Source organism: Apis cerana, linkage group LG11 (genome assembly GCF_029169275.1).
Source record: "Apis cerana isolate GH-2021 linkage group LG11, AcerK_1.0, whole genome shotgun sequence".
Lineage (NCBI taxonomy): Eukaryota > Metazoa > Arthropoda > Insecta > Hymenoptera > Apidae > Apis > Apis cerana.
In genome coordinates, this window is record NC_083862.1 from 12,552,324 (window position 1) to 12,579,380 (window position 27,057).

At 41.7% G+C, this 27,057-nt stretch overlaps 2 protein-coding genes across 5 annotated transcripts in view; one reads left to right on the forward strand and one right to left on the reverse strand.

Annotated features, from left to right (window-relative positions):
• The first annotated feature begins 70 nt into the window (after window positions 1–70).
• On the forward strand, window positions 71–16,527 carry LOC107995067 (adenylate cyclase type 3). 4 transcript variants are annotated; one of them, XM_017052299.3, is made up of 9 exons: window positions 71–1,433; window positions 6,090–6,469; window positions 7,574–7,858; window positions 8,626–8,912; window positions 10,194–10,522; window positions 10,626–10,964; window positions 11,385–11,690; window positions 11,775–12,110; window positions 12,187–16,527. In XM_017052299.3, exons 1-9 carry the CDS (start codon window positions 882–884, stop codon window positions 12,367–12,369), a joined length of 2,997 nt encoding a protein of 998 aa, XP_016907788.1. In that variant the 5' UTR covers window positions 71–881; the 3' UTR covers window positions 12,370–16,527. The 4 variants fall into 4 exon arrangements, with proteins under 4 accessions (XP_016907788.1, XP_061937923.1, XP_016907789.1 ...); XM_017052300.2 differs by lacking the exon at window positions 71–1,433 and adding an exon at window positions 2,456–5,072; XM_062081940.1 differs by lacking the exon at window positions 71–1,433 and adding an exon at window positions 2,456–4,771.
• LOC107995070 (palmitoyltransferase ZDHHC5-A) overlaps window positions 15,421–27,057 on the reverse strand; it is a 13,024-nt gene continuing 1,387 nt past the window's right edge. The window contains exons 2-4 of the mRNA XM_017052309.3: window positions 21,485–21,700; window positions 20,795–21,084; window positions 15,421–18,637 (exon numbers count right to left, since the gene is read on the reverse strand). Of these exons, the coding sequence (XP_016907798.2) occupies window positions 18,343–18,637; window positions 20,795–21,084; window positions 21,485–21,700 (801 nt within the window). The 3' untranslated portion in view covers window positions 15,421–18,342. The remainder of the gene's footprint in view (window positions 18,638–20,794; window positions 21,085–21,484; window positions 21,701–27,057) is intronic.

Below are 27,057 nucleotides of genomic sequence, written 5' to 3' on the forward strand. Positions count from 1 at the left end.
GAAACTACTCACTTAACCCACTTGCCCCGTTCGCTTCTTTCCCCTCTTCCTACCCTCCCAAACGAGGTTCCTCGACCCTCTGCCTCCCCCTCGTTGGATCGGCCACCTTCTCCCGACTTTCCTCGAGAGGAGAGGAGAGGAGAGCGCGAAAATCGGGTGACCGAGATCGGGAGGAAACGAGGAGGAGGACGTTTGGGTGTGCAGCTAGGTCGGGGAGGAAGCGGAGGATCCGGGTCCGGTGGCGGGTTGGTATCGACCCGGCGCGGGTTAGAGGGCCGCAAGGGGGGTGGGTCGCACGGCGCAAGCCTGGAACGGGTGCGCGAGGAGGTGGCGGACGGCGGAGGCGGCCGGAGGAGCGGAGACGGATGGAGAGTGTGGAGAGAAGGAAGAGCGCCGCCAGTAGTAACCCGGCCAGTACCCCGCGCGCGGGTGCAGCTGCATCTGCTTCCTCCGTGTGTGTGAGAGTGCGTGAGAGTGTAAAAGCCGAGGCGGGCTGCGTGTGTGCTCTCCCGCTCGCGAGACGAGCGAAACGCCACGGGAGGGGGTGGACGGGGCGAGTAATAATAATCGGCACGCGAGCAGGAGCCCTCGCTCGTTCGATGATAGCAAAGCCTGGTTGCGAGCAAATTATCGTGGGGAATCGTCCGACACGAACGCCGAGATCCTTCGCCGAGGCGGGGTCGGGCTCCTCTCCCCCTCCCTCGAGCACAACCCCGAGCGGAAAGGGACGGGTGTTCGACGATGCTCCTTCCACGCGGCCAATAATTAGCCCAGCAAGCCCCGCTCGCGTAACGCGCTCCTCGACAGATATGTGAAGACATCGGTGAGAGATTGCGAGAGAGAGAGAAAGAGAGCGCGAGAGGGTGCGTGAGAGAGGCGCCATGTTACGGAGACAAGAGACCTCGAACGAGGATTCGTACCTGAGCGCGGGCAGGCCGTCGAACCTGCTCCGGACGAGCTTCAGCAGCGCGAAGCTAGAGACGCTGTACCGCGCCTCCTCCCTTCAACAGAGACGGGGCGGCCTCGAGTACTTCCTCCTCTCGGCTTTCCTGTTCGGCGCCAACACGCTGTTCACGCCCGGCCAGGAGTTGCCGGCCCGCGGCCTCACCGCCGTCTTCCTTGGCCTGAACCTCGGCTTCCTCGCCTGGGCGAAGCACAATCCAAGGGCTAAGGACGCGCTCTGGTCGCTGGTGCCTCACATGGTCTGGCAGCTGTCCACCGCACACCTACTCGCTCAGCTGTTCCTCAAGTCGACCGAGGTCACGCCTAGGGACGGGCTGGGCTGGCTGTTGCTCATGCTCTACCTGCTCTTCGCCACTCTACCCCTCAGGCTCTCCTTCTGCGTCCTCCTCGCGTGCAGCACCGCGACCATATACGTCATTTCCGTGGTGGGACTATCGAAAGCGCCTGCACAGATACCCGTCGACGTTTTGGTACGTCACGTTTCATGTTTCCACCGAAACGCCAATTCTGTCGCCTCGATGCACGAGTCTTGAAAAAGAAACGAGATATATATGTACATAAAATAGTAGGAAAGATGGCCGCTGGGATCAAGGCACATTTTGCGTTCTCAACGATCGAACGCGCGGCCCGTTGTCGAGTGACCCCTGTCTCGAACGATTCGACGATCGTCCCGAAACAACTGTTGCCGAAATCCCCGTCGAACTAATTTGCCGTGATAAGCGGTCGCCTTCTTACGCGTGTTTTTCGATCGATCGATACGCGACGATATACGAAGACGCGGTGTCGAGTGGTCGGTCGCGCCTCCAACGATCCATTGTCGCAACGTTAGCCACGCTCGAGCCCTCGCATTATCTTCTATTCCAACGCCTCTGCGATGGAACGTTGAATGGAGCGCGCTCGCTATTTTTGAAAATACGTTCTCTCGGAGAGAAGTTTGCCGGAATTCAAATTTTTCTTCCCCTCCCTTTTTCTCTTCGACGTCCTCGATTCGAATCCAAGGGTTTACCGTTCGTTTCGATTCCGCGATTCATGGTTATCTCGTTACAACGCGATTTTTTTCACATTAGAGGCTCGCGCGCGCTATGTTTCCAGGATATTCTAATTTTAGCCGATGCCCGTGGAATTTATAGAACTCGATACGTTACGACGTCGATTAAAAATAACGGATCTTTGGATTAGACATCTTTTTTTTTAATCATTTCGATCGAACGTTTCGAAATTTTTATCGGGCAAATGAAACGATCACTTCCGACGGAGTAGTATTCTTTCAAAATTCCGCATATAAAATCTACTAAAACGTCTCGTCCAAGTTTTCGTAATCACAAACTTTAAATGAAATTAAAAATAAAAGAAAAGAATTTATAGAACGTTTTTTAATTATTTTGGAAAATAGGAAAAAGCACGATTATATATTCTTCGATTCCAAAGTAAGATCTCGGAAAAATGAGCGAGAAAATTGCCGAAACGCGGCGCTCGTGCAACAAGTTAACGCCCCGGCTGATTGCTGGTTGTTCGTAAGAGTTGGAATTTCTCGTCGCAATTCTTATTTTCTTTTCCATCCAGAGACGGAACGGAGACTTGAGGAAAGGCACCGATCTTGGTTAAGTTTAACGAGGGATTAATTTGAAAAAAATTCTAACCTTTCGCGCTTTGATCTAAATATAACCTAGAAATTTTACACATTTAATCCGCCCCTCGGCGAACCGTCGTTACATCAAATCTTTAACACTGGAATTATCGACCTGTAAAGTGTCCCTTAATATATTATAAATAGACGATTGGAATTAAAGCGGCACGATGAAAATAAATAGACGTGCTATATGATCGTGTTTTTTATCCCAATAAAAATCTCGACATTAATTTTATCGGAGATAACTGTGCGTGATGCACGTGTGCACGCGTGTGTTTTTTAACAACTGCAGTTTTAAAAAGGGCAGTTTTTTTTTTTTTAAATAACGTACTTATGAAAATTTCGTTTCGAAGGGATTTTTCATTTCCATGTCCTGATCAATCGTGCAAATTTTAGGTTATGTACTGGGTTATTGTTTCGCGTTCATAGCAATTTTTTCTACAGTTCCATTTACGTTTGCGCAGAGTGAAATACTCGTGTTCCGATATTGAACCTCCTCAAAAAATGTAAACAGTTTGTAAGCAAAATTGGTTACAAAAAGATTTTATTATAACAATCGCGATACCTTTCTCCTTGATTGAATTTGATCTTATATCGTTATATTCGTGTTTGCGTGACCCAATTACATACATGGGAAATTAGTCTGAGTTTTCGTATTAAATTTCGTTGGAATCAAAAATATTCAATTATTTATCAACTTATCAACTTATATATTTCCCGGATGAGTAAAATTAAAAATAATATAGGGAGATAAAAGCAATGTGTGTACAACATCGACAAGCTTTTCCCGAGTTTTCTTTGCTCGCGCGGAGAGCGAAGAGAAAAAAAATTTGTCACAATCACAAAGAAATTATTATCGATAATATCGTATCGTTTTTTCCAACTTTTATCGATAAACTTAAAATTTTAAAACCGAAACGCAGAAAAGGAGAACGGATCGTTCTAAAATATTCTAAAAATTTGAAGAAATTGTTTTCAATCGATCTGAACGGTCAACGTCCAGTTTAGCCGGTCCAGCTAATTAAAACGACGATGCGAGCGAAAGGGGTGAACGAACAACTGGCAAGTTCGTAATTAAACTCGCCCTGATCGTCGAAGAGAATTGTTCCGATTCAAATATGCGTTGTCGATTCCGATCGATCGATCCTTGATGAAAGAATTGCTAATCGCCTCTCTTGCTCCCCTGTCGCGATCGATTAGCATCGTAAATTCTTCCACCTACGAGCTCGTCATGATTATTAAGAGAGGAGTTTTTCGAGATGGACTAGTTCGAAAATTACCAGAGAATTTTCTTCGTTGACACTTGAATGATCGATGGGGCGAATTAAGGATCGGTCGGGTGGAATTTATGAATTTTTCCTTTTTTTATTTTCTTATTTTTGTTTACAAAGAATGTCCTGTTTGCAATAGAACGAGGCCTAATCAACTCGATTGATTAATCTCCCTTCTGAAATCTGGGCGTGTGTGTATCCAGGTCGCGAGAATTTCCTTATCAAACTGATCTGAATTCTTTCTCTCTTTTTTTTCTCTCTCTCTTTTACGAGAGATTAAAATTCAAGGCTGCATACACGTTACGGGATTATAAAATTCAAGGTTGCGCATAAACTTTTAAACGCACAAAACTCGAAAACAAAAGTGTTTCTAAATTATTCCTGCCACTGTTTCCTTCTTTCTTCCCTTTCTTATCTTATCTTTTTCCTCTCCCCGAAACGACAACAACAATAATAATAACAATAATCGCGGTCGCCTCGACGCGAGAAAGATATCGGGTTTCGAGGCCAGGACTCGAATCGCGTTACAAATTTGGCCGGACGATCGCGAAAGCGAAAGTTCGATTCGTGTACACGGTTCGTTCTGTCGTTAGTGACGCTCGAGTAGAGTTCGGTCAATGGTTGTTTAAAATAGCGAGAGAGAGAGAGAGATAGGAAGAGGAGGAGAAGAAGATGCACGGCACAGGCATGGAGACAGACGGAGCGAGAGAGAGAGAGAGATGTGCAATGACGCGACACGCCGCCTTTCCATGCACGACATACGATCGGTTTTCAATGGCCAGTTGCACGTTTCTTTCGAACCCATCGACACGGGAAACGACGATCGCAATCCATCCTGTCGGACAATTGAAATCATCGCCTGTTTTCCAATGCTCAACCAACCCCTCCGTCCAAGGGTTAATCAAGGGTGCGTCCAATCCTTTTCCCGATTAATGAGCGCCTGCGAAACGGGGCGCGTCGCGTCGCATTATTCTCGAGCAAGGAGCAGAGATCGAAAACGAAGGAATCAACGAAGGAGATTAGGAAAATCGATCGTTTCGATTACGATCCCCAAACAAACAAAAGCGTTGAATGGGGACAACTCGGAGGGGAATCGTGTCGATTTCGATCGGCCAGCTGGAACGAATTTTCAAAGCTGTGACGATCGTAACGAGGAGGAGGGGAGGGGACGATTATCGATCGTGCGGAGACCGTATTTTGAAACGAGGGTAAGAGTGGACGTGTTAATTATTCGTATACGTGTACTGCTCGATCGGGAATTGACGAGATTACAGGGGAGGGGAAAGTTTGAATTCTTTATTTTTAATTAATTCGATTTTGAATGTAAAGAAATAATAGTTGATCGAAATGTTAATTAATTCGAAATTGTGGAATTGATAGTAAAACGTTTTCTAAACTCGATCCCTTTGAATTAAACAAGTGATTTAACGATCTTAAAACTTTTAGTTAGTCTTTTAAAACTTTTAGTTAGTCGGAGGACAAGTGTGGAATGTTTCGTCGAGTCGACGAAACGTAGAATCAATTTGCACAATTCTCGTCTTCGAACGATGATGTGAACGGTGCGAATTCCAGAGATCGAAGGACAGCTTCGAAACGTTGCGAAACTCCTTTTTTTTCTCCTTACGATAAATCCATTCGAAATTGTTGTTGTTGTTGTTGTTGCGAAATAGTAATCGAAACTTGCATATGCATGAAACATAATTTTAAATTTTTAACTCGAAATCAAGTTGATTTAATGCAAGATTCGTTAAATTGCAAATAGCTTTTTCTTTTTTTTCTTTTTTTTTTTTTTTTTACGATCATTCATAGATATTCCACTCGTGTAAAAATGTATATAATAACGTGGCTGATTTCACTTTATAATATCTCTCTATTTCATCATTTATATTCATATTCCGAAACAGCCGTACGATATTCCGCGATAAAAAAAAAAAGAAAAAGAAAAAAAATACTGAAATTCATTTAAATACAATTTTTTTCTCCTTTCAATATCTACACACTTTATCATCCATATTTATTTCACACCTCTCGTATAAATCATTTCGTTTAAACATCTTCCCTATCTTATTGCATAATCCTTCCCGATAATAATAAAATATCGCACGAATATACCAACATATTCGCGACGGATATAAAAATATTTATATCCCCCTTCTTCATTTAATCATTTTCTTCTCTCTTCCTTTTCCGATTCTTCAAGAAAGAGGAAAAAAAATTTCTTCCAGGTGCTGACGGTGACGCTCTCCGTGAGCGCCATGGTTCTCGGTGTCTCCAGTTACTCCCTGACGGAGTTCCAACAGCGCAGAGCGTTCCTGGAGACCAGGCAGAGTTTGGAGGTGCAATTGGTGATCGAGGAGCAGAGCACCGAGCAGGAGAGGTTGCTGCTCAGCGTTCTGCCCGAACACGTGGCGGTGAAGATGAGGCAGGATCTTGGCGCCTCGCTCGACACCCAGTTCAAGAAAATCTACATGTCCAGGCACGAGAACGTCTCGATCCTGTACGCGGACATCGTCGGGTTCACAGCCATCTCCTCCACGTACAGCGCCAGCGAGTTGGTCAAGATCCTGAACGAGTTGTTCGCCCGATTCGACCAGCTCAGCGAAAGGTTGGTGCTAAATCCAATTGGCGATAACGTTCGAGAGAAAGAAATTATTGGCGGGCAAACGATGGTATAACGATAGTGATAATAATTAAGTTCGTTAAATTTTCATTCTAGAGAAGAGGTTTCGAGCGCTTTTTGAAACAGAGGATAGGTTTTTCCTTTTCTTTCTTTTCTCGGGACGGGTATCAGAGGTGCACAGCCTCTCGTCCAATCGTGGAGATCGAGCTGGGGAGGGGAGGAGTGGTCGATAAACGAACAAACGGATTAATCGGGGAGAATTCGTTCGTTTGCCATCCGCACTCGGCTGTGACCCGGTTACGGACCCTTTTCATTCCCTCCTCGAGGGGAATAATGAAAATCCTGAAATTGCCAGCCGCTAAATTGACTTTATCGGCGTGTCCTTCCTTTCTTCCTTCCTTCCTCCACGGATGAAGAAAGACCCGTCGAGTCCTTGGCGAGACTTGCAATCGATACGGCCGGGGACGAGGCGTCCTTTGATAATTTCTCTTTCAATTTGTGCAACGTCTTCTTGTTATCGCTTCGTTTCATTATTTTTTGGAGCAGACGATGCTCCAACGGCGGTGGAAAAATTTAACGGATTTTATTTATCGAATAAAGAAAGATTAAAAGAGGAATTTTAACCGGTTCGCTTTGCTTTCAATTCGTGTATATACAAGAATATATTATTCCAGAGATCGATCAGATTCTGAATTCAATCCAAAATCCTTGATAAAAAAAGTAGGGTGGGAAAAGCAAGTTTTCGAGAATAATTGAATCCCTCTGTGAAGAATGGAATGCGGAGAATTGAAATAATTAAAGGCGCACCCCTGGACGTTAGTGGATCAACGTATAAATCCAGCCTCCACTCGAGATGTTCCTTGACATGTATCCGTAGAGAAAAAGAGAGATCAAATCCTCCTCCTTCACGCGAAATCCCCACTCAACCCCATTTTATGGCTTAATCGATACGATCACGGGGTGAAGCGATTAACAGGTTCCAGGGAAAAATTTCAATCCCAAGCAAAGTTGAACGAAAATTTCCCAAACTTTCCCTTTTTCCCGAATTTTTATTCTTTTCAATACGCGGGAAAGAATTGTCTGGTCCAGGTTCGAGCAGCTGCGAATAAAGATCCTGGGCGACTGTTACTACTGCATCAGTGGGGCACCGATAGAAAGGCCGGACCACGCCGTCCTCTGCGTTTACATGGGTCTATCAATGGTGGAGGCCATCAAGTACGTGCAGCAAACGACCAACAGCCCCGTGGACATGAGGGTGGGAATACATACAGGGGCTGTGCTGGCCGGCGTCCTTGGCCAGAGGCAGTGGCAGTTCGACGTGTACAGCAAGGACGTCGAGTTGGCCAACAAGATGGAGAGCAGCGGAATGGCGGGGTGAGGATCAACCTTCTCTCCGATATTCTTCTTTACTCGCGAAAATAAAAGAACGAACACCCTCTCGATCGATCACATTCCAATTATATGTATTTATACGAATAACAAGTTTTGCACGGGGTTTCTCGACGAGAAGAAGGAAAGAAAGAGAAAAATGGAAAGCTGGCAAAATTGCGGGATAATAAACGATATCGATGTATGAAACGCGTCCTTGAGAAACGCCGTGGCTGACACGTAATGAGCTCTCTTAGCGTGTGTATCTTTCGACATTAATTACGCCTGGCGAGCACTTTTTATTTAATGCCCTGTCGTAACTTTAATTTTAGCCGGTCAAAGGGCGAGATATCTCTCGAAATCCGCTTACCCGCCCATCTTGTAATTCTTCCTTCTCTTCCATCAGGCTAATGCGATCGAAATAATTAACGTTCCATCTTCGGTCACGCGAGGCCTCTTTCCCTTCCCCGTTTCTCTCTCGAAAAACAGAGATTCCACCATTCGTACAATTTTAGCAAGATTGAAGTTTTTTTTTTTCATATAAATTTTCATCGAAAAATTCATTAATAAGCCTCGTAAGTAAGTTGTCTACTTTCATCTTGTCGAGAACGAGGGAAGCGCAAACACAGTCTCGAAGTGTCGTTCTTCTTCTATTCGATCTATCGTTGGATGAAATTGGAAAGTTCGTTCGTTTCTCCAAGTCTGGAAGAACGTATGAAAGAAAAAAAAAAGAAAAAGAAAGCTTGGAACGAGCGAATAACAATGGTTCGAAGGAGGGTGCACATCTCGAACGCGACGCTGAGCTTCCTGAACGGGGAGTTCGAGGTCGAGCCAGCTCACGGCGAGGACAGAGAAGAGGCACTCCAGAAAGCGGGGATCGTCACTTACTTCATAGTCCGCGCGTTGAAACCCTTCATACCGGCTGTGACCAAGAGTCTAGCCTCGCTCACGGACGCGGAGAACAGCAGGAGGGCGATGGAGAACTTGGGGGATGGGAGGAACAACAAGGAGGACTCGGAGGAGTTTAGGCAGAGGCTGAGGAAGGAGCTCGACAGCAAAAGTAAACAAATTGAGACGTCGTTTTTAATATCGATCACAAATTACTTCTTTCTTTCTCTTTTCTTTTCTTTTTTCTTTTTTTTTTAGTAAATATCGGCATCTGATACTGATCGAATATTAACTTGCGAGGGATCGAATATTTTTTAGATAAATATCGATCACGAGCTTTTTTTTTAAGATTGTCAATTCAACTTGCGAGGGAATATTTTTTACTATTTATTTTTTTTTTAAGTAAATATCAGTATCTGATGTTGATCGAATGTCAATTCAACTTGCGGATCGAATATCTTTTTGGATAAATTTCGGTAAAATTTTTATTTTAGTATTGATCACGAATTACTTTTTTTTTTTTTATGAATATCAATTCAACTTGCGAAGGATCGAATATCTTTTAATAAATTTTAATAAATTTCGGTAAAATTTCTTTTTTACTGTCGATCACAAACTATTTACTTCTTTCTTTTTCTTTTCTTTTTTTTTTTTAGTAAATATCGGCATCTGATACTGATCGAATATTAACTTGCGAGGGATCGAATATTTCTTAGATAAATATCGATCACGAGCTTTTTTTTTAAGATTGTCAATTCAATTTGCGAGGGATATTCGAATATTTTTTAGATTTCTGTAAAATTTCTTTTTTCTTATCAATCACAAACTACTTATTTTTTTTTTAAATAAATATCAATATCTGATGTTGATCGAATATCAATTCAACTTGCGGATCGAATATCTTTTTGGATAAATTTCGGTAAAATTTTTATTTTAGTATTGATCACGAATTACTTATTTTTTTTTTAAATAAATATCGATATCTGATGTTGATCGAATGTCAATTCAACTTGCGAAGGATCGAATATCTTTTAATAAATTTTAATAAATTTCTTTTTTACTATCGATCACAAACTATTTACTTCTTTCTTTTTCTTTTCTTTTCTTTTTTTCTTAGTAAATATCGGCATCTGATACTGATCGAATATTACAAGGAATCGAATATTTTTTAGATAAATCACGAGCTACTTACTTTTTTTTTTATAAATGTCAATTCAACTTGCGAGGGATCGAATATTTTTTAGATAAATTTCGGTAAAATTTCTACTTATTTTTCTTTTTAAATATATCAGTATCTGATGATATATTTTTTAAATAAATATCAGTATCCGATGTTGATCGAATTCAACTTGCGAGGGATCGGTGATATTCTTTTAGATTAGAATTTAGTAAGTTGCTGTAAAGTAAAATAATTTTGAAAAAAAAAAAAAAAAAAGGAAATGTCGAATCGTAGCTGGAGGGGTGAATCTGAAGGGTCACGCACACTGGTTGACCCTGCACTTCAAGGACCCGAAGGTGGAATTGGCGTTCCACAATGCCGAGGAAGCGTTCTCCCCCCTGTCGTTGCTGGGGGGCCCATTGGTGATGGTCTGTTCCGCTCCTGTTTGGAGGTTTCAACCGTGGGGGCCTTTCACGTGGGGCGGTATCGGGGTCGTGGTGCTGTTCGCCGTTGTTTTGGCCGGCGCCACTTGTCTGGGCAGCTCCATCAAAGCCATGTGGCTGAGAAGAGCTCTTGCCTCGCTCATGATATTCTCCCTCGGCCTCTTCCTCCTCCTCGATATGGTACGCACGTCTCGATTCTCTTTTTCAAACCCCGCCACAAATCCTTTCGATTAAAATCGTGCTTCGTTCACGGTTTCCATTTCTATCTATCGCCATTCCACAGTTAAACTGCGTGGTGGTCGAGGAAACTATCCCATCGTTGAACTCGACCAACGTAACCCTGTCAACCAAGTGCCCCTACCCTTCCTACTACTCGTACATCGGCGTGCTGACGCTGGTGGCCACCTCGATGCCGACCTACATATGTTATCTGGGCAAAGCGTACCTGATGTACGCGACCGCGGGCTTCCAATGCTTCACCAACATCTGGCTACTCGGCTCGAGGCTCGATTGGGAGGATCACGCCTCCTCGCCCCTCCAACCATCCGCAGTTCCGTCGAAATTCTGCCTGTCCGTCACCCTGCTCACCGTCGCCACCTCTTTGGTCATCGTCTCCAGATACGTGAGTTCCGATTCTAAAATTTACCCCTTCAACTCCCTCGAAACGTTGAATAACAAAGTTGAACGTGCTCGATCCAGTGTGCATTCCAAGATCTTCGCTGATTTCGGTAAGTGAAAAAGAAACGTGGCTTTCTCTCTCTCTCTCTGTGGTTTCGAAAAATTCAATTTCCTCGTCGAGGAAGAAGGAAAAGACTCTGTCGACACTCCTCGAGGATCACAATTAGCCGTGAAACGAAACCTCTCTCTTTTCGAAAAGGAAGAAGGAAGAGAGAGAGAGGAGGGGGAAAATGAATGCACACGCACGTGTATATTTAAAAAAAAAAACCTTTCGACCCAACCGGTCGAATAATGAAAAAAAAAGGTTAAGTTAAGGGTAAAGTTAAGGTTTCGACGACTCGACTCGTGCTCGATCGATCCGCAGGCGGAGAAGTCGAGGAGGATGTTGTACCTAAGGGGCAGGGAGGTGGTGGCGCAGAGGGAAAGGGCGGCCGACATGAAACGGAGGAACGGCGCCCTCATATACAACATCCTCCCGCCCCACGTGGCCGCCTATTTCCTCTCGAGGGCGAGGCACCACGACGACCTCTACAGCCAGAGCTACGCCGAGGTGGGCGTACTATTCGCCAGCATGCCCAACTTTGCCGATTTCTACAGCGAGGAGAGCATCAACAACCAAGGCCTCGAGTGTCTCAGATTCCTGAACGAGGTCATATCCGATTTCGACGCGGTGAGCGAAAATCGCTTTCGAAAATCTTCCTTCGTTGCGAGCTTTCAAGAAAATTCTCTTCCTCTTCTTTTTCCTCGTTTCCAGATCCTGGATCAGAACAAGTTCAAGGACATCATCAAGATAAAGACGATAGGGTCGACGTACATGGCGGCGTCCGGGATAACCGAGTCGGCGGAGTCCGAGGAGGCGCCTCGATGGGGCCACCTGTCGACCCTGGTCGAGTTCGCCCTCGAGTTGAAGAAAGCGTTGTCGAGCATCAACGAGCAGAGTTTCAACCACTTCGTACTCAAGATGGGCATCAATCACGGCCCCGTCACGGCTGGGGTGATCGGGGCCAGGAAGCCTCACTACGACATATGGGGGAACACCGTGAACGTCGCGTCCAGGATGGAGAGCACCGGGAAGGTGGGCTGCATCCAGGTGAGGAATCTCCCTCCGATATTGCTCCCCGAGCTTTCTATCTTTCTATAAACAAACGTGGAAATCGTGAATCCAGGTCACGGACGAGACCCGCAAGATCCTCGAGCCGTTCGGCTTCGGCTTCGAGCAGCGCGGCCTGGTGTTCGTCAAGGGTAAGGGTCAGCTGCTCACCCACTACCTCGTGTCCAAGGACGGCGTGTCCTTGAACCTGGACAGCGACCTGCCCGTCGAACCCACCCACCCGATCATCTATCAGTAGGCTACGACTCTCGAAGGCTCTAAGAAACAAGGAGGGGAAGAACCCTTCCTCGTTCACGAAGGGGAGGGGCGCCTCTCGAATAAATATCCTCGAGCCGTCCCGTTCGAGGTGGAAACGCTCCAAGAGGATCCCGCCGTTTGCATTTTTTTGAAAGATGGAGAGAAGAGTTCATTTTCGAATTATTTAACGATCGTTCGAAGAGCAATTGCTTTCGTCGAAGAGGCGTATGTGTGTATATATATATCAGAAGGAAAAAGAAAAAGGAAGAAGGGAAAGTCAGCCACCGAAGAAAAATTCTTACTACCGATCATCGTGTCGAAGAACAGGGTACAAAATCGAAGAAACAATTAGGATTATTAAGGAACGAGAGGAAACGTTTCGTAAACGTCGTGGATCTAAAAGATCCTATTTGAAGAATCTGTCGGTGAAAAGAGAAGCGTGCATCGTTCGCAGTAGGCTGGCTTCGAGCTCGAGCAAGAGTGACGGACGAAACTCGAAAGGATAAAAAGGAAGAAGAAAGAGAGAAAGAAGAAACCAGTCGAATCTTGCATATCTAGGATAATTTAATTAGCCGAGAAGCTAATTTTGAAAATTCGATCCAAGCGGAATCGAGTACGTAAACTTAAAGAAAGTGTGTATAGCTCGTATAAATATCGTTGTGGTAGGATATCTACGCGATCGTCGACTATATTTTTCTAGATCCCGCGACGAGGGTCGAAGCGTGGTCAATTAGGGGTAGGTCTTTTTCCTAACGTGGCTCGCGGAGAGTATCGAGATATTCCTTCAGGCTTTCTTTCCAACTAATTATCGTTACTAATTATCGACTTGTGCGCTTTCTTACGATCTCAATCGTCTCTCGTGACCGTCGTGACACGACGTTCAAGCGAGATTCAACGCGCTTCCGCTAAACAATTTTCACGACACGCTCCGTCGTAACCGTGATTTTTAATTTTTTTTGCCCAACGAATCCGAAATTCGATTCATCGATTTCGAGGCGAACGAATTGACAAGAGTTTCCACTTTTTTCTCCTTTTCGAGGAATCCAAATTTCGCAGTGTCGTGAGATTTTTGAGCGGGGGCGTGCGTGTGCGTGTGTGTACGTGTGTAGAGTAGAGTACGTAATATCTGGAAAAAGAATATTTCGAACGTCTTCTTAAACGGGGATAATTTTTTTGGTCCTTTCTCTCGAGGAATTTCAGAGTCTAATCGTTGTAATGATTTTCTCGACATCGATCGATATAATTAAATTAATCGAATTCGCGTCATTTCTCGCGAACATGTAATTGTTACGATTATAATTAAATTATTACCGATCGTATCGCGTCATGTGTAAATCAATCGAATCTCGATTGCACGATAATCGTTGTACAAGATCGATGTGTAGATACTACTGTCGAAAAAAGAAGAAGAAGAAGAAAAAAAAAGAAACACATTCCAAATATCGAAAATTGAAAGTAAAGGAATTGTTATGTATTGTAAAACAAAAAAAAAAAAAATCTCGTAGAAGCTCTAAAAAAAAAAAAAAACACTTTGTCGATTACTAGAGCTCTGTTCTCGTAGAATTTCGAAGAGGATGTAACAAGGACGTATTAAAAAAAAAAATGAAATTCAGAAAAAAAAAGTAAAAGAAGAAAATGGAATGGAGGAGGAAGAAAGATCGGTGCAATGGCGTCTCGTTAACCGTCGCAAGATCCAGCCAATCATCGAGGCAATTCGATGTTCTGGAAAATTATCGACTCGTTATTCTACATTCGTGAACGCACGATTGCTCCTAGAAAATTTCCTTTCCTTTTTCGCGACGGTTGACGTAGACTGCGATCCAGAAGAACAAGGGAAACGACAAGAAATAATAAATAAGATCCTATCTAACTCTGAATGTTTAAAAAAAAAAAACCGTCGTTTAAATTAAGAGCATCGTCGAATCGAGAGGAAGAGTGCTCGCGCGTTGAAACTGAAGAAAGAAAGAAAGAAAGAAAGAAAGAGGACGACAGGTTAGAAATTTACCGTTCATTAACGTGGTCACGTGCAGAATGTTCTCGTCGTGTTTGAACTACTGAATACTTATTTACCGAGGAGCGAAAAAAGTCTTCTTTGACGAAAACCGACAAGCCTCCATATAGTTTCGGTCCGACTATATTTTTCTGCAAGCAGAAGAGCCGATTCGATCTGTTGACCAGAGCGAGGAAGAAGTTTCTTAAGAGCTTAGATCCGATTTTAATTGTCAACGTACAAGGGATTTCACCGAGCTCTCATCGCTAAACAACAGTCGATTCCCGAGATCGAAATAAGACGAACTTTGCTCTTTTTCTTTTCCTTTCCCCCCTTTTATCATTTCATTATTCCGAGCGTTCTTTGCCGGAGATTTTCGTACAAGAGAGAGAATTAGAATCTTAAAAGTTGGTCTTATTTTGCCCTCGGGATGATCGGGCTTCGTGAAAGATCCGGGTACGTCGTCGTCCATAGGACGATTCCACTGTGGGAGCGTAGCACTATAGTCCTCGAACGTGATAATAACGATTTATTTTTCTACACTTTCAGTCGCCGAGTTGACAAATAAATAAAATCCGTAACCGAAGGTGACTCGAGTACGTGAAAAAAAAAAAAAAGAGAAAAAGATAAAAGAAAAAAAAAGACGCACACGCGAGGGAAACACAAGCGGGATTGTGTTGGGATTTAATCCTTTCGTCGGTTATATATAAATTATTCGATTTGTAATTCGTACCATAAGTTTTTAAACTAAGTCGAGATAGTGGAGAGGGAAAGAAAGAAAGAAAGAGAAAAAAGTAATTCGTACTGTGATTTTTAAACGACATTTTAAACCACACCGATCTAAATTTTAAATCCGAGATATTTTCATTGCTTTTTCTAACGATACGTCTTTACGCACGTTACGAAAGGATTAAAGAGAGACACGAATCAACGAAGGATGAGAGAGAGAGAGAGAGTGCGAGTTAAGAGAAAAAACAAAAAAACGAGAAAGAAACGGCCTAAGCGCGACAACAGTGATCAGACCTATAGCTAGATAAGGAGAAATGGAAAGAGGGGGAGGGGCAATCGAAGCAAAACCCTTCCGAAGGAAAATCTTTTTTAAAAATCCGTCGTTTATATTTTAGAAGAATCGACAACCTTCTTAGACGAACCTCCTCAACTTGTACACCCTCGGGTCGTTACGGTTCTTTTTCTTTCTTGAGCTTTCGTTTTTTTCTCACCTGGAAGAAGAACTGCTACTACGTGAGACACGATGAATGAGAAATTATGCGTATATAATAAAATCGAAATAAACGTAAATTCTTCTCTAAGAGGAGAGAAGAGAAGGAAAGAGGGAAGGAGGAGACGAATTTTCTCGAGTATTTGCTTGATTGAGAGAAAGAAAGAACGAAAGAAAAGAAGAAGAAGAAGAAGAAGAAGGGAGGAGGAAAGTTCGCTCGTTGAATCTTTCTCCACTGTACTTCCAATTGATATGTTGCGCGGTCCACGACACACATCTCCGCATACGCGACGGATGAATTATAAGAAGGGAAAACGGACACACACGAGCAAAACGTGTACACGTTTGCCGCAAACGAGATACTGTAAAGTAGCAATAAAAAGGAGAATCTCTTGTAAATATATAAAGGAAGGAGGCGAAATATGGAAAGGATGGATGAAAGGACACGACAAGAAAGGAAACACGATGGATTAATCCACGGTGGAGATGCGTGTATACTCGTGTAAACAGAGGAATTATATCACTGTAGATATCTTAGCACCTTATAGATGTGAGAATTCGAAGAGGGAACACTCTGTTGTAAACTTTCAAAAGTATAAACTTCTTCAGACTAGGGATACGCCGGGGGGAGGGGGGAGGGAGAGGGAAATGGAATCACGCGACTGTAAAATAATAAACGGCTTCTTCTTAGCCGATGTCGAATCGGTTCTCGTCTCGATCGTCTTCTTCTTTTTCTTCTTCTCCCCCTTCTCCTTTCATTACCTTTCTCCCAAAAATTGCTACGTATTCTCGTTTCTTTTTCATATTTACTTCGACTGCGTTCAATGAAAAGTTCAACCTGTGCGAGTGGTAAGTGAAATACGATCTGAATACGAACCCTTTGGAAGGATACAAGGGATGGAATAAATTATCGAAAAAAATCTTTATTCGGAATATATAGTTTGAACAAATTCGAGAGTTTCTTTTTTTTCTTTTTTCTTTTTGTATGTACAGTATGAAGATCGGTTTCTTTCCAAAAAGAAGTACTCTTCTTGAAATAAAAAAAGAAAAGAAACGACTACTAGGCGATGCTATATCGATATTACATTGTTTACGTTCTACAGCGACAATAACCATTCTCGTCGAAAGTACATCCTTTTATTCTTTTTATTCAAAACCCATTTCTTCTTCCTTTCAGTGGAAAAATATCTCCTCTAAAGATCCGGCCAGATTAATCGAATAATTGTCTCCAACTTTTTATTTGATTTTTATCCAAGGTAAAAAAAACTCTTCTTCTCCTTTTCTCTATTCTATACCTCATTTACATATATATATATATATATATACAAGTATTTTCAATGTTTTCTTTAAATGTCAACGATATTAAACATCGCCGATATTATCAAATAGAAATTTCGTTGCTTCCCATACAACGAATCAAAGAATCGAAGGTACTCCTTCGTTGATACTTGCATATATATATATATATATATATACATATTTACAATATATATATAGAGTACATATGTGTATACATTTCACGATTCTCTCGTGCAAAGTGAAGATTGGAAAAAAGAAATTTCATTTCCGGATTAACTTGTGCCTACGATACACGAAACGAATTCGCGCGATATACCAAAAATATATATATATATATAGAAACTTTCCAAGCATGGGTTGATAAATGAAAACGTTTGAGCAACGAGAAACGTGGCAACGTATGTAACGGTCGATCGATGTAAAATACGCGAAAAGAAAAATAATTACGATTCGACAAACGTTTCCATGGTAACATGTTTTTTTTCCAGCCATTTTCGAAACAAACCCCTGTTTCGGGATACGCGTTTCAACGAGGCGTTTAACGCGTCGATTTATCAACGTGGAGGAATTCGTAACCGCGATTATAAATATATTACATCCGATCGTTTTTAAATATCGTCGGAGCGATTGTCGTATCGGGATAAAAGCACTTGGAGACTCTTTCCGCCCGATTAAAAAGCGTGCATTATCGTTTTTCCACGCATTTCTCTCGGGGGCGGAAGATTTTAATCGTACGCCGAATCGTCGGTTGATGTTAAGGGGGAGGATCGTTCGAACGAGAGGGATATCGTTTATAAAATCGATTGCGCGTAATTGGAATTACCTATCTCTCTACGATTGAAACCAAATAATTTCGAAAAATTCAAATTTCCGAAAGAAGCGAATAAATGCATATTTAATTCGACAACTCAAATGTTACGTTCGATATTAGAGGCGTGTACGATTCGTTTTAATTACGTAAAAAAAAAAAAAAAAAGAAACGGAGAAAACAAATTGCTATTCGCGAACGTGTTTATTCGAAAGAGAGAGAAAGAGAAAAAATTATACATACATCTTCTTTTTCCTTTTTTTTCTTTTTTTACGAAATGTAAATGGGTTGCACGCATTTTTTCGCATAAAAATAGCGCGATAAATATCGAATTGTAGTAATACACGCTCGGTAAAAATGCTCGTATCAAGATTTAGAAATTTCTTTCTTTCTTCGATCACAAGTCGAAACAATCCCCTTTCGAGGATTTTCCATTCGTAACAAGCTCGCACGCGGCATCGCACTCCTCCGGAATCGGTCCCAGATCAAGGATCTCCTCGTCCGTCAGCAAGGGTTAGGCCTCCGCCAGCCACGAAGATCATGGAATAGATTCTCTCCCTGGGAGTTGTTTCGCTCAGTGGTCGAAGGCGTCGCCGGTGCCCGGCCGATCGAACTCCTGCGAGGAGTCGGAGGGCCGATCGGGCACCAGCAACCATCCTCACGTCCTCACGAACTTGTACACCACGCCGAACACGAGCACGCTGACCAGCACCAGTACAAGGGCGGTCACCACCTTGGCGAACGCGTTCAAACCGCTCTCGGTGTGCTGCTGGGGCCTCCTCGTGGGCACGCTCTGCTTCGAGGCCAGGCCCCGGGCAAGCGCGGGAAAGGCCAAGCTCTGGGTGAACGTCAGCTTGTGGAGGGACTCCGAGAGGGAGTAGGGGCCCACGGAGCCGCGGGTTGCCGCCCTCAGGAGGGCGTATTCCAGGTCCAGGGCGTCGAACATGCTGTACCTGTCGAGATACTGTTCTTTTCGAAATATTCTCTCGAGGGAAGACGGTGACCGAGAGTCACCACTCGGATTGACGGTATTTATTTATGTTTGGTTTTCTTAGAGTAGCTTTATAAATGGATTATTCCTAATTTACGCGTGATCTTATGGGATGTGGAATAGTATAACGTCAAGTGGCTAGATTTTTCCGAGTTTGACGGTCGTGGGGAGAGAAATATTATTTTCGAAGCGTTTTGAGTTTTAGTAAGTAAGCATGGAATTATAGAGAGAACCGTGATGAACATGGAAATGAGATAATGAGATGAAATAAGAAAATTCCGAATGGAATAATATGCACAGGATCGGAAATTTGTACGAAAAATCTGCAGGATTTTTTTTAAACTATTTCTTATTAACGAACTTGTTAATAAAATAGTGCGCGAAACAAATAATTATTCAATAAAAAAATCAAAAGGAAAGGTGCTATTGCTCTGCTTGCTCTGACAAACCGAGGATGCATCTTGGAAATTGCTTCGTAAAATATCGCACGAAACAACAATATAGACTTTAATATTCAATAATTTTTTTTCCTTTACACTTTGTAAAGGTATATAAAATATTAAAATATAAAAGTTTTAATTTGTGTCAATATTCGAACAGTTTTCATTTTTATTTGTGGCAATATGGATAGCAATTCGCGATTCCGTGTTTTGCGTGAATACGAGAAGAGGTATTTTCAGTGAAGAGCGCGTATCGTATCAACTAAATTAAATTGGAGCGTAATACGAACAATATATATATATATATAAGGACAGCTCATTAACTATTTGTAATTGAACTGTAGAGGTAACTATGAAGAAGCTGGATGATGAAACGAAAACTTACTAGAACTATATTTCATAACTTGTATCGTTTCAACTCGAGAAGGACAAGTTAATTCGATGTTATCCAGTTTGATTGAATTACGTGCCGCTCGTGGCGCCATCATCGTTCTTTCGTTTTCAAGAAGAGCCGCGGCGAGCGCTCTAAAGAGTTTCCATTTCGCAATATGGCGCGCGAAAAGTGTCACGGCTTAGGAAATCAGTTGAATCTTACAGAAAAGTCGCATCAAAGATTTGGAAGATGAATCAATCTCAACGAGAATCCGACCCGGACGCGAGAAGAATCGGCGGAAAGACCGATTATCCGTCCGATTTTTCTTGAATCACGATCGTGCATCCGATTCACTTTACTAAAATCTTAAAGATCCTGGAAAATACGAATTCTCGGATCCGAAGAATTTCGCTTCTCGTTTGAAAGGTGGATGGTTTCCGTGAAAGGAAATCGTTTGCCCCGGATCACCAGGGGCGCGATTAATATCTCGAGATGCATAAATGAAAAAGGAGAGAGTAAACGTGAGTGTGTGGTGTGTGTGTGGCCGTATTTGCATGGTGCCAGGGTCGCGCCTTGACACGAGTCAAGATCGACGTCAGACCGTATCAGCCCGGGGGATTATTTCCAGAGCCCGTGGTAATTTCACGGATCGGGAACAGACACGTTTCTCCTCCTCCTCTCTTCCGTCTCTCGTACAGGAAAACCGATCGTCGATATCATCTTATCTTAACCCAAGGTATGTGAAAACGAAAGTCGAATACGAGTATGAAACGTAAATGCGTGGAGGAGCGAGTAAAAATTGCGTGACGCGTTTGATATCGACCCGCGCGCAGGAAAATGTGAAAATTGATATTAAATTTCATTCTGTACGTTCGTTTTTAATTTCCCCGGCGTTTAAACCGTTCCAAGTGGCAGCCCTTTGCATCCATTTCCGTATCCAGGTAGGTGGCTTGAATTACTTGAAATGTCGAGGATGAACACGGTGGGTGTGTATTTGGAAATTCGTGCAGGATATTGCGGGGGATTACGTGTATTAAGGTCAGCTGTATGTACATTTCGGACGAGGAAGGGACACCGGTTATCTAGCCCCTTTATCGCGACAAAAATGATAAAATTCAGACCGGCGTTTACCGTTTTCGTGAACGAAAGCAACGTTAATTAACCTAAAAAAGAAAGAAAGAAAAGTGACATCATCACGAACGTGTCGTAATCCTAATCGTATCGTATCCAATCCCATAAAAAGAAAATATATATCTTTTTCCAACAACACTTTTTGAGCAAGAAAAAGAAGAGAGAGAAATATCACCTGCTGCTACGCCTCCTGTCCTGCGAGTGCATTTGGGCGTTCGCTGAGCTGGGCATGGAGCGGATGCTGCTCGTTGTCGAACTCGAAGGGCTGGGCGGGAGAGGGGGCTCCTCGTCGATGGACGCCCTGTCCGGTGTCGGTGGATTCTTAACCCCGGAATTGTGGTGATTGTGGTGCAAATGGTGCAACTGCAGCCGAGCGTGGTCCGGATGGAGCAGGCTGGCGCGTCGCGACTGTTGAGGCGTGGCTGCTGGACTCGTGCTCGCCGCGCCGCACGGCGAGGGCGATGCCTTTTTTTCGGGAAAAACGCACCATAAGCGCCTCGATTTCAAATAAACGATAATAATCAGAATTGCAGAGATGGAATTTTTTTCTCTCATTCAAGTTTTAGGATTCGACGAGGAATTTGAGTTTGGAATTTTATACTGTATATGCGAATGTCTACGGCTTCGCGGGATTGTTGTTTGCCGGATTCTAGCCGATTTTCACTTGATATCGGATCATTGGAATTTTAGAAGCGCGTTATCGGGTTTCTCAACTCGATGGTTTATTAAATTTCAACTGTCTCAAATTTTCGAATTTGCCAACTCGAAACTTTAAAATTGAAATCATGAAAATTCTCCATCAACGTCGTTGATGAAGACAAAATGATTCACGTACGTACACGAATGTTCGCGAATCGTTCCTCACCTGTATGGACTCGATGCCGCTGTCGTTCACGTTCTCCTGGACATCCGGAAACACGAATGCCTGCGCCTGTCCATCGGCCTCGCCCCTCGGCGAGTCGCTCGGCCATACTTGGAGCAGGGGAAGCCCGCCACGAGGCTCCGCGCGAACTTCCGTCACGACCTCGTTGCTCTGCTCGCCCGCGCTCAGGCACAATCGGCCCAGCTCTCTCAGTGGCTTCTGTTCACCAAGGTACGGTTTAATATTACACGAGCACATAACGTATATACTTGCTTCCTTCCTCTTTATAATAACCGATAATTATTAATAGAGACGTGATCGATAGGATTATGCAATCTTTACGACTCTTGTTCTTGTTGCGACAAACATCATCGTAACGAAGGTTAATATTTAATCGACACGAAGTTGGCACGGATGTATAATATCTTTGTTATATTTGCATTCGCCGTTAATCCTAACTTTCTTGTATATGAATTTATATTTAATATTTAATCTCACGATGATTGAAGCGAACGAACGAATAAATCGGAAGCACGCGTGCTTCGTCGATGTAGCATTAATTGGATCGAAGGAGGATCGTAATTTTATTACGTATTATATTGCGTTTGCAATTAATTTTGTTTTTTTTTTTTCTTATTATCGGAGAATATTATATCGGCCGCATCATCGAGAGCACAGTGTACAGAGCACGCGAGCATCTCCTCTGTTTCTGACATAACCGAGTCCAACCACTGATAACGAGCATTATGTCAGGTGCACGTGTGTATGAACGCATTATGCAAACGTTGCGTCCGCGTCACGTGGTCTCGCTTGTTCTCACCAGGCTCGAAAACTCGTTACCGGAAATTTCACGATGAGAACGACGTTTCCCTCCGTTCCGTCCATCGATCCTGTCATCGAGCCTCCTTGGATAAAAATGGAATGGAATTGTGGTTCCACGGGGAAAGTTATGTATTAAGCGTAACGTCAAAAGTTTATCATTTATATTGTAACGTGACGAGCGAGATTTTAATCGTGGAAAATCTTTTTCGCGAAGCGGCTTATCGGCTTGGATAACTCTGCGGCGGATTACGCGCCTGTATTCTCGTTGTCCACCGCTCGAGTGACGAGTTTTAATCCAATCCTCGTGAAAATTCGATTGGCCAGCTTCGAACAAGCTAATTATTCATCGTTTCGTCGAATGTTTATCGATGAAACTTGTTTACCTCCCTCGTTCTATCGAGATTCGTATTCGCATGTACACGTGTACACGCGTTTATCCTCATCAACGAAATTATTCCAATTATTTCCCCTTTCTTCGATGCTCGACAATTGATTGGAATTAAAATTAAAAATTAAAATCGAATAATTTCCATTTGTATTTTTAATAATATCATAAATGTAATGATATTAATATAAAGTGATATTAAATCAACTTGAGGGGGTTGAAAATTTAGAATAAGTAGTATCGTAGATTTCCTTTTTCGATGCTCGAAAAAATCGAATAATTTTTATTTTTTAGATAATATTAAATCAACGAGAGGGTTGAAATTTGGACATTAAAAATTAAAATAATTTCCATTTTTTAAATATTAAATCAACTCGAGTTAAAATTTGGACATTAAAAATTAAAATAATTTCCATTTTTTAAATATTAAATCAACTCGAGAGGGTTGAAATTTGGACGAATAAAGTAAAGTATCGTAGATTTCTTTTCTCGAGAATTAAAATCGAATAATTTTTATTTTTTAAATAATATTAAATCAACTCGAGTTAAAATTTGGGCATTAAAAATTAAAATAATTTCCATTTTTTAAATATTAAATCAACTCGAGAGAGTTGAAATTTGGACGAATAAAGTAAAGTATCGTAGATTTCTTTTCTCGAGAATTAAAATCGAATAATTTTTATTTTTTAAATAATATTAAATCAACTCGAGAGGGTTGAAATTTGGACGAATAAGGTAAAGTATCGTAGATTTCTTTTTTCGATGCTCGAGAATTAAAATCGAATAATTTTTATTTTTTAAATAATATTAAATCAACTCGAGAGGGTTGAAATTTGGACGAATAAGGTAAAGTATCGTAGATTTCTTTTCTCGAGAATTAAAATCGAATAATTTTTATTTTTTAGATAATAGTAATTCAACTCGAGAGGGTTGGAAATTTGGGCATTAAAAATTAAAATAATTTCCATTTTTTAAATATTAAATCAACTCGAGAGGGTTAGAAATTTAGGTGAATAACATATCGTAGTTTTTTTTTTCGATACTCGAGAATTAAAATGGAATATTTTTTATTTTTTAGATAATAGTAAATCAAGAGGGTTGGAAATTTGGACGAATAAGGTATCGTAGATATGGAAACGGAGAGAAAGCAGTTCCACGCGATCCACGTGAGTGTGTGTGTAGGTTTCCCTCGATATTCGACCACAGTTTCGTCTATCGTTGGGAATGATCGTTACGTTTGATACGTTTATCGACTATTCGCAAGGGAGAGGCTCGTGTGTAAAAGTGTTATCGTATATTTTGTCAATTGTAATCGCGTGTAGCTTTTCGGTGATCCAACTGATTACAAACAGTTGCACAGTTGGAAAGTTTCGAAATCTTTGCGATATAAATAAAAATAAAATTACAAATTATATTATTATAATACCCAAGGAAAAATGAAAGAACGATTTCGATCTACAACTACGACGAATAAATATCAAAAGATGTGCAAAATTTGAGTCCAAGTTTGAATGACACTTTAAGAAGCACGTTCGTGTTAACAAATTATCAATAGATTGGCGACGAGTTGAAAAGTTTCGAGGATATTGGACGAAACGAAGGGAATTAAAAATTTCGAGAACGAATATCTTTCTTTCAAACCTGCTCGAGGAGATTAATAAAGCTAAGATATAAGGAATAACATTAAACAACCTTCGACGTTTCTCGCTTCTAAGAATAACTTCAAAAGTGAATACAAGAGAGGTATTATTTATCATAGAAAGTGGAATGGAGGGGACGTGTTCCCGACAGATCATTATCGATCTCGGATTCCAGATTAGTTTCTTGCAAACTTGATTTCCCTAATGAATCGCAAATGTTTGACCGGCCGACTATATTAATCCTGGGTGAAACTTTACTAGCTCGGAGAAGAAATTAAACAGTTGCTTAATTGCAAATCAAACAATCGAAAAGAGATCCAAGATTTCGCAAATAAAGAGCCTTTTTTCTTATCATTTTATATATCTACCCGAAATTTTCAAACTCTCAATATCCATCTTCGGTTAAAACTATAAATAAGATAGTTATATCAAGATCCAAGGATTTCGATACAAGGCGTTATCTCCAATATTGACACTTCGATGATATTTCCCGAGATCGAATGTCTTCGATCGGATTTTCATTAAGGCGTATTTACACCAACACGAGAACCAATCTCTCTCTCTCTCTCTCTGCGTTTCTTTGTCGCACACGATGACGCAGCCGTTCGGCTCACGCGAGAATTGTCGGGAACAGTTGACCAGTTTAATATTTATCACGGTGGAATAATAAAAGTGCAAAGTTGAAACAAGTGAAGACTCGTGCGATCCCTGTTTTCTTCCAAATGGCGAGGGACTATCGAGGATCTCGAAGCATTTCCTTTCTTCCCTTTTTTTGAAAAATGTTTCGTCCTCTCTTATCGTCTCCAGTGCATCCTCTTTAATTTGTTTCTTTCAGGCGAAGAGAAAAATTATTTTCACACGGGATGAAACGAATTCTCCTTTTCTTCGCGTACAAAGTTTCCGACTCGAGAAACATTTTCAAATTCGAACGTTGAAAGTACTCTTCTCTCCTTTCTTTTTTTTAAATTTCCAAAGGGACAGAAGAGAAAGAGAGAGAGAGAGAGGGGGGAAAAATTGTTCGAGGGATGTCGTGGCATTCTTCGAGTTCGCTGGACGATAAGCGATTCACAACTCGGCGCGATTCAAAGCGGCGACATTTTAATGAGATTATAATGTAAATTTATCGATGCATTTTTATCGTGCCCAGCGATTTGTTTCACACAGAGTATAATTAGTCTGGCCTCGTGTAAAAAAAGCCTCTGGTCAAACGGAAGGCGATGCGAGAGCGGATCGATAGAGCGCGATCAGGAAATGCCCGATACTTTTTCTTTTTGTGGACGAAAAAAAAAGAAAAAAGAAACGAAACGTAACTCGAAACACCCTCCCCTTTTAACCGGAAGGTTGGTTGGATCTAGAGATCGTCTGAATTTTCGTTGAAACCGCGCTATACGCACCCCAAGGATAGCGGTTGTTGAAACTCGCGTTAAAAACATTTATGGACCTTTTTTATAATATCCATAAAACCTCGAAACCTTGAGGAATCTACTTAGTTTTTCTTTTCTTTTCTTTTACGAGCTTTGTAACCATTCACGTCCAATTTCGTGCGCGAGAACAAGGCTGTAGGCTTGGAAATATGAATTTTACTACACACACCAGCTCGTAATCACGTAGGATGGAAGTTCTTCCCATATTTTCGCAAACTGTAACTCGATTAACTCGTTTAAATATTTATCGAATCCTTTCAGAATTCATGGGACACCTTTCCGGCAATTAGTCCGAAGGCTCGTTGAATATTTCAACTCCTTATTACCATGCAAATACAAATCCTTGGAATCCCTGGATCCACTACGCCCAGGAAAGATGGAGAAATTTTTTTTTACCAGCATTCGAATTAGAAAAAAGAAAGAAGAGAGAAGAAATAACGCGATCGATAATGGAAATATTTAGAAGAATGACGTTTTCTTTCTTTCTTTCTTTCTTTCTACAAGGAAATTTTTCTTCGATATTTTTTTTTTTTGTAACGATCCACGTGCTTAACACGAATACACGAATCGAATTAATACGAGAGAAATGTATTTTTGCAATATTCACGAGAATTTTTCTTCGCGAAGCTATACGTATGTATGTATTTGCTGCTTCTATCTTCCCGATTTAATCACGTTAAATGGAAGGAAGAATTTTTGAATTACCATTTTTTAAATTAATTTCTTAAATTCGAGATCCCTGAAATTTAATTCCCTGTTCATATATCAGTAAGAATGTCCGGTGGGAATATCGAGAAATTTGTTGCATCTTACTATCGAATATCATTTTCAGTTATCATCGATCCGGCTTTAAGAAAGATTATGCCGCGATTAGTTCAAAATTGTAACGAATTTTACTGTACACAGGATATCTCGAGGAAAAAGTTTGACTTTTCAGATGAGAATCTCCGCGTCGAATTTCATGTCATGGTTTGAACAACGCAAATTAAACGGTCTCCTCGATCATATACTTCTGTTCGCTTACAAAGTGCAGTAATTCACTTTGTTTATATCAATTTCGACAAAAAATCAAGAAATTATTGCTAAAATTTTCAACCTTATTCCGAACTTTCTCCTTCAAATTCTCTCGCTTTCGATAAAATCGTGTACCCAAAAGCGTTATCAATCCTCCTTAGATATTACATCCCCCCCTCGAAATTAGTTCGAGGCTTAACTTAAAGCTGAAACAACCGAGGCTAATTACCGTTTCCAACGACCTCTCGAAAAGAAAAAGGATCTGAAATCAGGGGAGGAGGGATGTAATTC